This window comes from Cervus canadensis, chromosome 26, assembly GCF_019320065.1.
Source record: "Cervus canadensis isolate Bull #8, Minnesota chromosome 26, ASM1932006v1, whole genome shotgun sequence".
NCBI lineage: Eukaryota > Metazoa > Chordata > Mammalia > Artiodactyla > Cervidae > Cervus > Cervus canadensis.
Genome location: NC_057411.1, coordinates 15,181,379 through 15,196,650, shown reverse-complemented (window position 1 = coordinate 15,196,650; position 15,272 = coordinate 15,181,379). Strand labels below are relative to the sequence as shown.

The 15,272-nt window shown below is 38.8% G+C and overlaps 1 protein-coding gene across 14 annotated transcripts in view; it reads right to left on the bottom strand.

Moving 5' to 3' along the window:
* ADGRL3 (adhesion G protein-coupled receptor L3) overlaps positions 1 to 15,272 on the bottom strand; it is a 709,244-nt gene that overhangs the window by 176,197 nt on the left and 517,775 nt on the right. For 10 of the 14 annotated variants that reach the window (XM_043447764.1, XM_043447769.1, XM_043447767.1 and 7 more), the window contains 2 exons: positions 6,637 to 6,939; positions 4,184 to 4,287 (listed from right to left, as the gene is read on the bottom strand). In XM_043447764.1, the coding sequence (XP_043303699.1) occupies positions 4,184 to 4,287; positions 6,637 to 6,939 (407 nt within the window). The remainder of the gene's footprint in view (positions 1 to 4,183; positions 4,288 to 6,636; positions 6,940 to 15,272) is intronic. The other 4 variants (XM_043447765.1, XM_043447772.1, XM_043447768.1 and 1 more) reach the window with 1 other exon arrangement.

The following is a 15,272-nucleotide window of genomic DNA, read 5'->3' as shown; positions in this document are numbered from 1 at the left end:
CCACAAACTTGGGTAGGGGAAACTGAATATACTGTTGAAATGAGAGAATCACTCCCTCTCCCCCCCTCACCCCATCTATACTGTTATTGGGGGTAAACAGTGTTCCTCTACTTTAAAAATTCTCAGAACTACAGAGAGTGGAGGAGGGGAGGAATAAATCAGATACCTATTTCACTTTAAGTTTTTCAACATGGCATAAAACATAAGAAAAATGAGGAGGTCAGAGCAGAGGAAAGAGGATGGAGCAAGAGAAAGGAAGGTGGGAAGAGAGAGGCAGTAAAGAGAGGAAGAGGGGGCTGGGAAAGGGAGGAGGGGTGAGAGGAGTGAAGAAAAACTGAACTCTGCTGGATACCTTCCATTTCTTAGTCGGGGAAGACCCTTCCCATCCTCCTCCATCCTTTTCTGTCTTAGGAAATGGACTTACATGATATGATGAAGACAACATCTCTCCCTCTGGCTTTTGTGTGGGTTTGGCTAGTGGGGAGGCCGGGCAGGTGAGGCCAGGTAAGAGGGGTGGGGGTGGGTGAGATCAGAATATTTATTCCCCTAGATCTTTTCTGAAAAGTTGCCTGAGGCTAGGATGCGTCTCTTGTCTAGAGGTCATCTTTCCTCTCCAAGACACTCTGTTACCAATTTTCCATCATTCCTTTGATCTGGCAACCATAGGCCTGGGGTTGGGAACAGCTCCATCCGGGTTCCTAGCACTGGGATTCCTCTCAATCCCTTGCAGTTCACCTTTGCTCCCCCAATACTGTAAACAAACTCTCTGCACAGGTTCCATCTATTTGCTGTTGGGACTTGGGTACTGAGGGAGGAAATGAGGAAAGGGATGAATTCTGGGGAAGATGCTTTGGGGAGGAGGGAGAGAAAACAGAGACAAATCACTATGGGAAGTACATGAAGATTCTCTCTCAGAGGTTTACAACATCAATATTTAAATGTGTTGGAGTTTTGTGGTTACCTGTTCAACTACAATTATGTTTAATGAATGGCATAAATAGTTGGAGGTATAATGGATACACCAAGGAAAAGAGTGGAGAGAAGTGAAGAGAGACTAGCTAAGTGGGTGTGGGATATAAAGGCCATCATGATCTGTTCACTGTGTAGCTAGTGTTGTGGCTAAGCATGATGTCTTGATTAAGGTAGACCCAATTAAACACCGGCTCCAACACTGACCTGGCAATAAGCACATAAGTCAATTTGCAGGGCTCAAAAGCCCACTATTAAATGTTTGACAATTCTACAAATTTATAAGTAATCTAGCTAAGGTATTATAAATTTCAACTATCTAAACTGTATACTCTTTTTTTTTTTTAATTTTTTATTAGTTGGAGGCTAATTACTTCACAACATTTCAGTGGGTTTTGTCATACAATGATATGAATCAGCCATAGATTTACACGTATTCCCCATCCCGATTCCCCCTCCCACCTCCCTCTCCACCCAATTCCTCTGGGTCTTCCCAGTGCACCAGGCCCGAGCACTTGTCTCATGCATCTCACCTGGGCTGGGGATCTGTTTCACTATAGATAGTATACATGCTGTTCTTTTGAAATATCCCACCCTCACATTCTCCCACAGAGTTCAATAGTCTGTTCTGTATTTCTGTGTCTCTTTTTCTGTTTTGCATATAGGGTTATCGTTACCATCTTTCTAAATTCCATATATATGCGTTAGTATGCTGTAATGTTCTTTATCTTTCTGGCTTACTTCACTCTGTATAAGGGGCTCCAGTTTCATCCATCTCATTAGGACTGGTTCAAATGAATTCTTTTTAACAGCACCTTATCTTTGACAAAGGAGGCAAGGATATACAATGGAAAAAAGACAAGCTCTTTAACAAGTGGTGCTGGGAAAACTGGTCAACCACTTGTAAAAGAATGAAACTAGAACACTTTCTAACACCATACACAAAAATAAACTCAAAATGGATTAAAGATCTAAATGTAAGACCAGAAACTATAAAACTCCTAGAGGAGAACATAGGCAAAACACTCTCCGACATAAATCACAGCAAGATCCTCTATGACCCACCTCCCAGAATATTGGAAATAAAAGCAAAACTAAACAAATGGGGCCTAATGAAACTTAAAAGCTTTTGCACTACAAAGGAAACTATAAGTAAGGTGAAAAGACAGCCCTCAGATTGGGAGAAAATAATAGCAAATGAAGAAAACAGACAAAGGATTAATCTCAAAAATATACAAGCAACTCCTGCAGCTCAATTCCAGAAAAATAAATGACCCAATCAAAAAATGGGCCAAAGAACTAAACAGACATTTCTCCAAAGAAGACATACAGATGGCTAACAAACACATGAAAAGATGCTCAACATCACTCATTATTAGAGAAATGCAAATCAAAACCACAATGAGGTACCATTACACGCCAGTCAGGATGGCTGCTATCCAAAAGTCTACAAGCAATAAATGCTGGAGAGGGTGTGGAGAAAAGGGAACCCTCTTACACTGTTGGTGGGAATGCAAACTAGTACAGCCACTATGGAAAACAGTGTGGAGATTTCTTAAAAAACTGGAAATAGAACTGCCATATGACCCAGCAATCCCACTTCTGGGCATACACACTGAGGAAACCAGATCTGAAAGAGACACGTGCACCCCAATGTTCATCGCAGCACTGTTTATAATAGCCAGCACATGGAAGCAACCTAGATGCCCATCAGCAGATGAATGGATAAGGAAGCTGTGGTACATATACACCATGGAATAAACTGTATACTCTTAATATATTTTTACAGATGCTATAGGATTATACAAAAACCCTCCAAAAGAATGGAACATGTCTGTTAGAAAATAAAAACATTCCATCCCTAAATCAAATGGGCAACAACTGTCTGGTCTTTGCAAGGAACTGTGTCTTTTGTCATAAGATTAGCAGGTCTGCAGAGGAAAGGAAAGAATTAAGCAATATTATCATTTAAAGTCACCAGTAATTTCTGCAATGAAATATGCCAACTATATTCAGGAATTATCATGAAAACACAGCTTTCCAGGTGAATTATTACTGAATTAATGTTAACCCCAGGCTAAGTATGTAGGGAATATTTTTTAAAAGTTGCTAATGTAAGGAGATATGCTACTGATCTTTTAATCTGATCACATCCAGTAAGAGTTATTTGCCCTGGGGTCTGAGCTACATTGTAATAAAATCAAAGAACATAAAAACTGTGGCAGGAACAGTACTGAAATTGGAGAAGCATCATTATGAATAGCAACAAGTATGGAGATGCATATGTAAGAGGGTAACTAGAGTCAATATAACCACTGGTCTTCCATGATTTAGGGTAAATAGATAGTTATGGCTCATCTGCTAAATGATCTACTGGGTAGATATTTATGGATTATTATACAGTATATTACTGAGGATAAGCCTGGTTAAAAACAAATAGAGAAAAGAGCAAATGGCACAGACAGGCTTTTAGTGAGGCCATTGCTTGTAATATTTCTCAGGAAAAATCTCTTTCAAAAATTCCTCAGCATAGCTAATGTGCTATAGAAGGACTCTCCATTTTAGGAGTGCATAAATCCACACAAATTGCTATAATAAGGATTCATCCCATAGCCCTTTTGGCATAAATGCACATCTGGTCTCTGTTTGTAATGAAATCAATTCAAAGCTCCACAGTGCATTAATAATAAAAATGTTCAACATATTGCAACCAAATAAGCCCTGCAAATTTGAGTCTGCAAGATTCTGCCACACATGTGTATACTTTTAACACTGATAAATGAATAGGTTACAGAACATTTATCAAATGGATTAAGATTCCAAAGGTAGATTTTTTTTCTTTTGATAATTATTATTTCCACAGGAAAATCTGTATGTATGAATACTAGAAGCTTTTGCTTGTTTGATTTATAATACCTCTTGGACTTTTATATCTGTAGTTCAGAATACCATAAAATTTGTATTAATAATAAAACTATTATAAGCCATACTGCCAGTTTAGGGGAAATACACAGATTTGCCCTTTAAGAACAACAAAATTCTAGAATTAGCTCACAGCATACTAGAATTGTCATGAAATCTTGAGTTAAAATAAAATGGGAGAATTTTTCCCCATTAATTAAAACAACTATTGGCTATTTTGTTTTTAGCAGTTATATGCAACAACCGAGGATCTAGAACTGGCAAAGCCTTCCTTGACAGTCACATAGTTTACCTTCTGTGTTATATGGTTGACCCAAGGAGAAGAACAGTTGCTAAGGTCTGGTCCCTGGGGGTCCCAGATTCCATCAGGAGCCAGGCAGAGATAAGTTGATACTCCTAAAATAATGAGAGAAATAGGTCTGCTTCAAATATTCAAACAATCTTTCTTATAATGACTTTATGTCCATGATATTTTTACATATGAGCAGAAGATAAGATTGTGATCATTGAACGGAGGTAATGACTATTAAAGTACCATTTACAGTGCCTGGCAAGCAAATCAACTATCATTAGAAAAACATAACACAACAAACACTCAGTACTTTTAAAGCATTTACAGACAACTACACCAGGTACAGGGAATAATTTCATGAATTGGATGAATAAGCCTCCATGGGGCTTACTGCTTGAGTTTTCAGATGTAAGGTGGCAGCTGAGTCATAAAGGAATCAGTCTGCAAGATGGGTAAGGGCATTCCAGGCAAAGGGAAAATATGCTGTCTTTGGGAATCAAGTGTTCTGAATTGAGGTCTGCTGGGTAGGGGAGTTGTATTTAATGGAGTTGGAAAGGCTGGCAGAGCCAGATCGTAAACGCCCTTGTCTGTCATCTGCGGGTGCTGGAAAATCAATGAAGACCATTAAGCAGAGGAGACAAATGGGCTGATTTAGGTTTTAGAAAGATAACTGTGGCAGCAGGATGGAGGATGAATTTCGGGGAGTGATGCGGGGGCTATGAGGAAGCTATCACAATAATTCAAGTGAGAAAAGACTGTGTGGACCTGAACACATGATCATCAGAGGGGACAGGAAAAGGGTAAAAATAAGACCACAGCATAACATAGTCACCTGGCAGGGAGGGTTTTAGGTTTTCTTTAAATCTCTTTCTTCATTTTCACAGAAAAATAACGACATATTTCTGTAGTTCTTGACAGTTTGCAAACTGCTTTCAAAGAAAAAGTACTTCACTAACCTCTACAACAAACATCTGAAGTAGTTGGTGCTATTATTATTTCTCTTTTAGAGATAAAGGAATTGAGGTCCAAAATTAGGGGGACAGTGCTAGAGAAATTAAAAATGTTTTCTGATTCCAATACCATGGAAAACAATGGGACTAAACACTGTGCCCCTTCATAAAGGGAAGGAAGATTCCACAATAATTTTAAATACTTTGCTGAAAAAAATTAAATGTGCACTTTTATAAAAATCAATATACATCTTCTGGTCTTCTCATCACTTCATATACCATGAGATTCAGAAGTATGTGTCCACATTGAAACTTTGTTAAGACAAACCTGTTGAAGTAATCAAATCAATAAAATCCAGAGACAGAGTCCTAACAATGCTAGTTTAATGACATCTATTGCCTATTCATTTTATTTACATATTTTACAGAATAATTCAAATTTTATGCAGGGTATCAAGTATTAATTTTATGATGGTTTATATGTAACAATAAGAAATCAAACTATTTCTGGGTTTGGGATATTATGAATTGTTATCAGTGAAAAAAAGTGGGGGGCGGGGGGTGGTGGTGGAGGGCAAAGAGCTATCCAGTTCTTGACTGCCCCCTACAGAAAACAACACAGGATTGATGTCTCCAGTGGTTGTTTGGTAAGAGGAGGTTGGCTCCTACCAGTATCATCCCTGATAACAAAGAGCCTCTGATTATTAAGGCCAGCTATGAGGACTGGTAATAAAAGATAGTTAAATCTTCTCTCTTGTTAAATGATAGGTAGTTCCAATGATTATCTAATATAGAAGTCCTCAGTCTAGTTTTGTGTAATATATATTTGATGGTAATAAGCATGAGAACTAGCGCCTCCTCCGTCTAGCTTTGTGTAATCAACATTTGACGGTGACAAGCATGAGAACTAGCGCCCACCAGCCCAGTGATTGAACTCTGAGCTTTTGTGTAGAAGAGCTGGCTCTTTGGAACTTGGGCTGTGCCTCGTTCAGTTGCTCTGTCTTCCCACTCGTTGTGACCCTATGGACTGCAACCTGCCAGGCTCCTCTGTCCATGGGACTCTCCAGGCAAGATTACTGCAATGGGTTGTCATGCCCTCCTCCAGGGGATCTTCCCAACCCAGGGACTGAACCCAGGTCTCTCGCACTGCAGGCGGATTCTTTACCATCTGAGCCACAGGGAAGTCCCTTTGGAGCTTAGCTGAAACTTGACCTAGAACCTGCACAGCATGGCTGAGAACTACCGGTCTCATAAATAGCACCAGCAGATTCTCACCTGTGACTTCTTTAGGCTGCATTCTCAAACTCTGAAAATATTTTGCTTTCAACTGTAATTTAGCTGAGTCCAGAAGGTAATCAAATGTTAAAATATGTTGTGACAAAAAGCAAACAAACAAACCCCAAACCACCACCACCAACAAATAAACAAGACAAGAAAATGCCAGGAAAGCAAAAAGCCAAAGTAGCAATACACCTTTAGCTTCGTTTTGCAGGACACACGTACCTATAGTTCCTGCAGGGCACGGCTGCTTCGCCATCTGTCCTTGACGCGTCTTAAACCACATGATTTCACGAGCTTCCACAGCCTCACAGCTCTCTTCCAGGGCTGGGATTTGGGGCGATGCTGATGGAAGGTGTGTGGTGATGTCGTTAAGCACCTCGACGGCTGGCGATGGGGTGCTGGTGCTCCGGTTCCTTCTTCCTGACACGGAGGGGCTGGTACTCCTGCCTGGGCTCCAGGTTGTGGTCCGAAGGGTGGTGCTGATGGTGGTGCTGCCCGTGCCAAGAGGTCCTGCGGTAGAGATGTCTGAAATAAAATCCAGAAGAAAACACCTGCATTGCTGGTTCACAGGAGGACCTAAAGACATCCTAACACTTCAGAAGTCTTTTTTATTTGACGATTCAAGGAGCCTTAAACATGGGAAAGAAAAACCAATATCAAAATTTCAGAGTGCCACTTGAGTTTCAAAACAAGCCATTTGACTAATGCGAAATGCAGTCTTGTCTGTGGTTCTCTTCGACTTCAATTACAGAAAACAAAGTTACAGCACAATTCAACTCTTCAGTAAGCTTTAAGAAGCTTCAGGACTTTTCAACAATTAGGGGATTACAAAATTTAAAGCCCTCTCTTTACCATTTTCAAACTTAGTACAGATAGGAAGAGAGCTATATATTGAAAACAATACTTTTTTCCACATTAACCATAACATGAGTTTCTAAAATGTTGCAAATAGAGGAGAGACCAAAAAAAAAAAAAAAATCAGAAATTTAAGTGCTCACAAACTAAAAAGTAAAAGAGCAATTCTGAATCTCCTTAACGCAAATTGGAGTAGCTTGGTGATTTACTCTGATGCTCTTAAAAACTGACCCACTGTATCAGAACTTTCAAGCTTGATATTTGTTGTTGTTCAGTCACTAAGCTGTGCCTACTTTTTGAGACCCCATGGACTGCAGCCTGCTGTGTTTCTCAGTCATTCACTGTCTCCATAAGTAGTTCCCTATTGGTGTGTTCATAAAATTATTTACTAACGAGACTTTTTTAAATGGCATTTTCCCAATGTACTCCAAATTCCAAATAAAAGTGGTTAGGTTATTTGGCCAGATATTAAGTGAAAAGTGAAAGTGTTAGTTGCTCAATCATATCCAACTCGTTGTGACCCCATGGACTGTGTCCTGTCAGGCTCCGCTCTGCACTTTCTCCAGGCAAGAATATTGGAGTGGGTAGCCAGTCCTTTCTCCAGAGGATCTTCCCACCCAGGGATTGAACCCAGGTCTCCTGCATTGCAGGCAGACACTTTATCATCTGAGCTAACATGGAAGCCCAGATATTAACAGGTTATTAAATCTATAATGTATACAAAGGAATGTCCTCATAATAATAGAGTTTTGCCAAGAGAACGCACTGGTCATAGCAAACACCCTCTTCCAAGAACGCAAGAGAAGACTCTACACATGGACATCAGCAGATGGTCAACACTGAAATCAGACTGATTATATTCTTTGCAGCCAAAGATGAAGAAGCTCTATACAGTCACCAAAAACAAGACCAGGAGCTGACTGTGGCTCAGATCATGAACTCCTTCTTGCCAAATTCAGACTTCAATTGAAGAAAGTAGGGAAAACGAATAGACCATTCAGGTGTGACCTAAATCAAATCCCTTATGATTATACAGTGGAAGTGAGAGATAGATTTAAGGGACTAGATCTTAAAGACAGAGTGCCTGATGAACTATGGATGGAGGTTCATGACATTGTACAGGAGACAGGGGTCAAGACCATTCCAAAGGAAAAGAAATGTAAAAAAGCAAAATGGCTGTCTGGTGAGTCCTTACAAATAGTTGTGAAAAGAAGAGAAGTGAAAAGCAAAGGAGAAAAGGAAAGATATTTCCATTTGAATGCAGAGTTCCAAAGAATAGCAAGGAGAGATAAAAAGCTTTCCTTAGTGATCAGTGCAAAGAAATAGAGGAAAACAAAAATGGGAAAGACTAGAAATCTCTTCAAGAAAATTAGAGATACCAAGGGAACATTTCATGCAAAGATGGGCTCAATAAAGGACAGAAACGGTATGGACCTAAGAGAAGCAGAGGATATTAAGAGGTGGCAAGAATACACAGAAGAACTGTACAAAAAAGATCTTCACAACCCAGATAATCACAATGGTGTGATCACTGACCTAGAGCCAGACGTCCTGGAATGTGAAGTCAAGTGGGCCTTAGAAAGCATTATACAAACAAAGCTAGTGGAGGTGATGGAATTCCAGTTGAGCTATTTCAAATCCTGAAAGATGATGCTGTGAAAGTGCTGTACTCAATATGCCAGCAAATTTGGAAAACTCAACAGTGGCCACAGGACTAGAAAAGTTCATTTTTCATTCCAACCCCAAAGAAAGGCAATGCCAAAGAATGCTCAAACTACCGCACAATTGCACTCATCTCACACGCTAGTAAAGTAATGGTCAAAATTCTCCAAGCCAGGCTTCAGCAATACATGAACCGAGAACTTCCTGATGTTCAAGCTGGTTTTAGAAAAGGCAGAGGAACCAGAGATCAAATTGCCAATATCCGCTGAATCATCAAAAAAGCAAGAGAGTTCCAGAAAAACATCCATTTCTGCTTTATTGACTATGCCAAAGCCTTTGACTGTGTGGATCACAATAAACTGTAGAAAATTCTGAAAGAGATGGGCATACCAGACCATCTGACCTGACTCTTGAGAAACCTGTGTGCAGGTCAGGAAGCAACAGTTAGAACTGGACATGGAACAACAGACTGGTTCCAAATAGGAAAAGGAGTACGTCAAGGCTGTATATTGTCACCCTGCATGTTTAACTTTTATGCAGAGTATATCATGAGAAACGCTGGGCTGGAAGATCCACAAGCTGGAATCAAGATTGCCGGGAGAAATATCAATAATCTCAGATACGTAGACAACACCACCCTTATGGCAGAAAGTGAAGAGGAACTAAAGAGCCTCTTGATGAAAGTGAAAGAGGAGAGTGAAAAAGTTGACTTAAACCTCAACATTCAGAAAACTAAGATCATGGCATCTGGTCCCATCACTTCATGGGAAATAGATGGGGAAACAGTGGAAATAGTATCAGACTTTATTTTTTGGGCTCCCAAATCACTGCAGATGGTGACTGCAGCCATGAAATTAAAAGACACTTACTCCTTGGAAGGAAAGTTATGACCAACCTAGACTGCATATAAAAAGCAGAGACATTCCTTTGCCAACAACGGTCCATCTAGTCAAGGCTATGGTTTTTCCAGTGGTCATGTATGGATGTGAGAGTTGGACTGTGAAGAAAGCTGAGTGCTGAAAAATTGATGCTTTTGAACTGTGGTGTTGGAGAAGACTCTTTAGAGCCCCTTGGACTGCAAGGAGATCCAACCAGTCCATCCTAAAGGAGATTAGTCCTGGGTGTTCATTGGAAGGACTGATGCTGAAGCTGAAACTCCAATACTTTGGCCACCTCATGCAAAGAGCTGACTCATTCGAAAAGACCCTGATGCTGGGAGGGATTGGGGGCTGGAGTAGAAGGGGATGGCAGAGGATGAGATGGCTGGATGGCATCACCGACTCGATGCGCATGAGTCTGAGTAAACTCCGGGAGTTGGTGATGGACAGGGAGGCCTGGCGTGCTGCAGTTCATGGGGTCGCAAAGAGTTGGACACGACTGAGGGACTGAACTGAACTGAACTGAACTGAATAATACTACAGAAATAACCACTGCAGAGAATCATCTTTCTGGTAAAATACATTCAGATTCCCATCATAGGAATACAAGCATATACCAGCCCTCCACATACATACGCTGCTTTTCTAACTTTAAGGTTAGAAACCATTCAACCTCACTTACAGGCAACAAACAGGAGGGGCACTGGCTCTGGTTGGATTCAAAGTATCTCAGGATTAAGAAACTGGAGAGAGTCCTGTGATGAACCTTCTGTTTGCCATTCATGGTCTGCTTTACTGTGTCATCAACTAGACTCTGCTAATCCGGAAGAGTGGCCAAATCCATCACAGTGCATTTGGGGTTTAAAACAGGATAGAGGTGCTATTTGCTATTTTGTTTTCTTGCTTATTTTTCTGTTTCCTCTCCTCCTCCTTTTTCTCTTGTGTTGCCTCTCTCTATGGAAATGGTAATGGTCATAACTACATTTACTCAAAGTTCATACAAGAAAGCAGAGTATTCTTTTTTCCCTTCTTTTTCCTTATACACAATATACTTAAATTGCTAGGTCTGGCTGATTCTGTCTCATTAAAAAACTTTTCTTTCTTCCCAGGCACCATTATCTACTCAGCCTATCATCATCAGTGAATGAAAACAGCAGTCTTTTAACATTTTACTAATAAAAGCAAAAAAAAATGTGAACTGTAGTATTTCACTATCTACTTTTGCAAAATACAAAATCAGGATTTAGAAAGTAAAATTATTGGCCCAGCATTTAATTCAATTCAAATATAAAATTGAGCAACAAATTTTAAAATGCTAAGTGAAACTGAATTCTTAAAATAATAAACAGTAAAAATGATTTTAATATGTGTTTTTTGCATATAAAATTATCTAGATGTTTCAAAATGAAAACATAAAATTAATAAAATTTAATAATAAAAACTTGAAGTTTAAATATTATGTATTGATACTAATTAATGTTAAAATTAAGTGATATAATTTATTAATATTAAGCAACAGGTTTAAAAATGTGTGTCAATGGTGTCATTGCTGGGATGTTAACACATTTTCTGTGCAAATTTTTCCAGCTGATGGAAAAAGTTCTTTTATGACTTCTTACTGCTTGATGGAGTAGTAAGGCAATAGTTAAAAGTTAATTTCAAGTTATCTTTTCTGACTCCAATTTCAATAATGCCATCTCTCATTGGACTTTTGAAGGAGCCATTTTGAATAACAAATTTTTGAAAGGAACTGTAAATCTTTTCATTCATAGTGAGCTACAGTTTTTGTTTCATGCAAAGCATTTTGAGTTCTTTGTCTTCTAGTTCAATCATTGATTTTCAGTTGTCTTCCTTTTCTTCTTGAGAATTATGTAGGTACTAATGAATGCTTTCTGAATAAATGCACCCTTCTTCAGTTAGATATTTTAATTAACATACAACACTCAGGGAGAAGAGATTTGTTTGCAATCAGCTTTGCTCTGATAAAGATGCACCATCACATGTGCATCACATGTGTGGTGAGAAGATTCTTCAGCTTACTGTGTCAATCACATGGCTAATGCACAAGGAGTAATGACATTATCATAAGATTTTGCTTGCTATAGTTCCAGACTTGCCAAGTTTGAATGTATTTGTCTTTTAGCATAGATTTAACATGATCATTGTGCTTTATTTAAACGATCCCGATTTCAGTTTTTTAGAGACTACAGTATCCTACCAAACTATATTTAGCAATAGCATCACATAATGAAAATCAATGTTCTTTATTTTTCTCTAAAATTTCGCTATCCAAACCATTCTCTACCTTTTGCCAGGGGCATTCTTAGGGTATACATTGGAATAGGTGACTCTCCAGATTAAAATCCTTGAATGTTTTCCATCTGCCTTCCAAAGGCTTATCGCTTTCTCTTCATGCCTATAGCCCTTAGGAGTTTCTTTCTTCAGCTCATTTACAATGTTTTTTCATCTTTACTTCTCCTCTTAAACCATAGGAAATCACCAGTAGTTTCCCAGCTGTCCTGTTCTTTTGGCCCCAGGGTCTTTGTGTATGCTACAGTATTCCTACCCCCATTTCCATCTGGTAATTCCTATGTATTCTGTGGAGTTTAGATTGGATACCATCTCCATCAAGAGACCTTTTCAAATTTAACAAGACAGGGTTATCTGTTACAATGTGTTATGACAAAATTATTTTCTCAACTTTTAGCCTTGTGTCTAACTAAGAGCTCACAAGCTCCCAGCCAATATAGATGACCATCAGGGACAGGTCAAGGAAGCAGGGCAGGGTCCCATTGTAAAACTTCACAATAAATAGGAATGGATAATGGGGAAAATAGCAAGCAGCGCATCTAAGAATATCTACAGCTGATGGGCTGGGAAGTTTATTTCATCAATGCATTTTATTCTATATTCAGAAAATTCAAGAGATAAGTCAAACAGAAAATGAATAGGGACACCACAAAGCCCCTCTCTCCCAAATGACCTTATCTCAGAACAACCATGTTTAAATTGAATTATTTTTGTGAAGCAATAACACTGATAAAAATTATATTTTTATGTTTAATTTGTTGTGAAATACATTTTAAGGACTTTATTTAGTTTAATACAGAAATACTAATGTTAAGGATTAGTATAGAACTTTTCCCCTCAGAACTGTGCTTCAGAGAGATGTCTACAAGCAGGGTCATATCCTTCTGTTTGACTTTAAGCAGAATAAAAGTCTATTTTCAAAGCTGTCTCTGATCCTCCATCCCTTCCCTTGAATTTACTGCCATGTAAGACTAACAAGGGCTCTGCTCAATGCCAGCTTTGAAGAGTTAGGTACAACTAGTGATACGCATGTGGTGACCAGCACCCAAGAAAGAAGCTTTTACTGGTAGATGCTGTGGGGAAAGAGTGTTACCAACACACTTGGCAAAGTAAATGGCAGAGAACAACAGATTAATAAACATTTACTATCAGCCATGGTATTGCTGAAGGGAATGGCAACCCGCTCCAGAATTCTTGCCTGGAGAATCCCATGGACAGAGCAGCCTTGTGGGCTACAGTCCATGAGGTTGCAACGTGTCGGACACACATGACTGAAGTGATTTAGCACAGGACATGATATTGTTGTTTATTCCTCAACACAGCCAAGAATTATTGATTGCTTACCACGTGCTATTCTAAACACTGGGATACAGATATGAACAACAAAAACAGCAAAAGGGAAAGACTCTTGCCCTCAAAAAGCTTATATTTTAGTATGATAAATAGGACAGAAATGAAAATATATAGCATATTAAGAATTTAAAAGTGCCAATGACAAGAAGGAAAGAAACACAGGGGAAAATAATCAGAAGTGTTAGAAGAGGGAATTGCAATTTAGGATAGGGTGTCAGGCTTTGCTTAGCTGTTAAGGTGACAAGGAACAGCTGAAGGAAGTGGAGGACTGAGAGATGTGGATAACTGGGGAGCTTTCCAGGTAGAGGGAAAAGCATCTGCAGAAGTCTCTATGAAGTGAGATGGCCAGTGCGGCTGGAGCAACAGGAGGGAAAACCAGTGTGAGATGAGAGCACAGAGGTGTTGAGGGGCTGAGCATGCAGGACTTGAGGAATGGGGAGGACCTCGGTGCTCACTGTCTGGTGTGGGAAGCCACAGTAAGGTCTGAGCAGAGGAAAGACATGATGTGACTTAGGTTCACTTCGGTTGTTGTGTTGAAGACTAACTGAATTGGAAGAGAATGGAAGTAGGGAGAACAAGTTCCTATTTGACCATATATTTGAGGGTTCAGTGGTGACGAAGATGACTAGAATACTATGGGTCACATGCATACATACGAGAACACGGGGGTTGTAAGAGAGGTGATGGCTTTTGAATATGGATACTATATTCCTCATCAGTACATACTAGGCCTTCAACAATGTTGGTGGAATTGAGTCAATGCCTGAGTCTTTATTTGAACAAAAGAAGAGTTAGTCCTTCTCAAGTAAACTCTTTTTCAGCTCCATCTCAAATACTATTATTTACTTAAAATTGAAACGACCACATAGACATATTAACTTCAAACAGTATGAAAATATTTCTGAGAAATCCTGAGTTATAATCAGCAGAGTTATGTTGATTTTCTCATTACAGTAAAATTTCCAGAAGTTTTGATTTATGAGAATATTAAGTAAATTTTGGTGGTTACAAAACTATGCACACAAAAAAACTGGGGGAATAAATTCAACTGAATCGAATTTACTGAATTCTCAACAAGCAGCAAAACATTCAGAGTGTAATGATGCTGAATTGGTGCTAGGATTTAGAATAATTCCTTACTTATAGCCTCAATATTATATTTTATTTCTCTAGTTTTGACATCATTGTTATCCAGTTACTGAAGTTATTGCCTAATATTTGCAGTGACATATGTTTTATTATTAACTTGTGAATTGTAGTTTACCTATGAAGACAAAGTGGTTCCAAAATGTATGGGTTATACATGATTTATTTATAAATATGAAGTTAAAATAAATTCAAGAGAAAGAAAATTATTCTGTTTCTGGAAATGAAACACTCAAAGTGAACAGGGAAGAAGAGCTCATAATTTAAGCTCCAGGTTTTTTTTTTTTTTAAGAATGTAATTTTAGTAACTTTGATCTATTGCAGATGCTTGAAGTAATATATATGTGGTTATCCCTGTTACATATGCACAAGTTCCTAAGAAACTGATAAAATGTAAGGCCTTTTTTCAGGGTGGCTGAAGTTCTCAGCTATTTGTTTTGCTGTTTATGTCTAGAGTCTGGAAAAAAAGGAGGTCATTAGATTGTATTCTAAGCACTTTCTTAGAAGCAACAATTAAACAAACTCAAGTATTTTTTTTTTTTAACCAAAAGAACCTAACAGTGATACAAATGGGAGATCCAACTTGTTGCTAGAATAGGAATACAAGATTGAATATGACATGGCCCCTCTCCTCAAGGAGTCTATAGAGTAGGG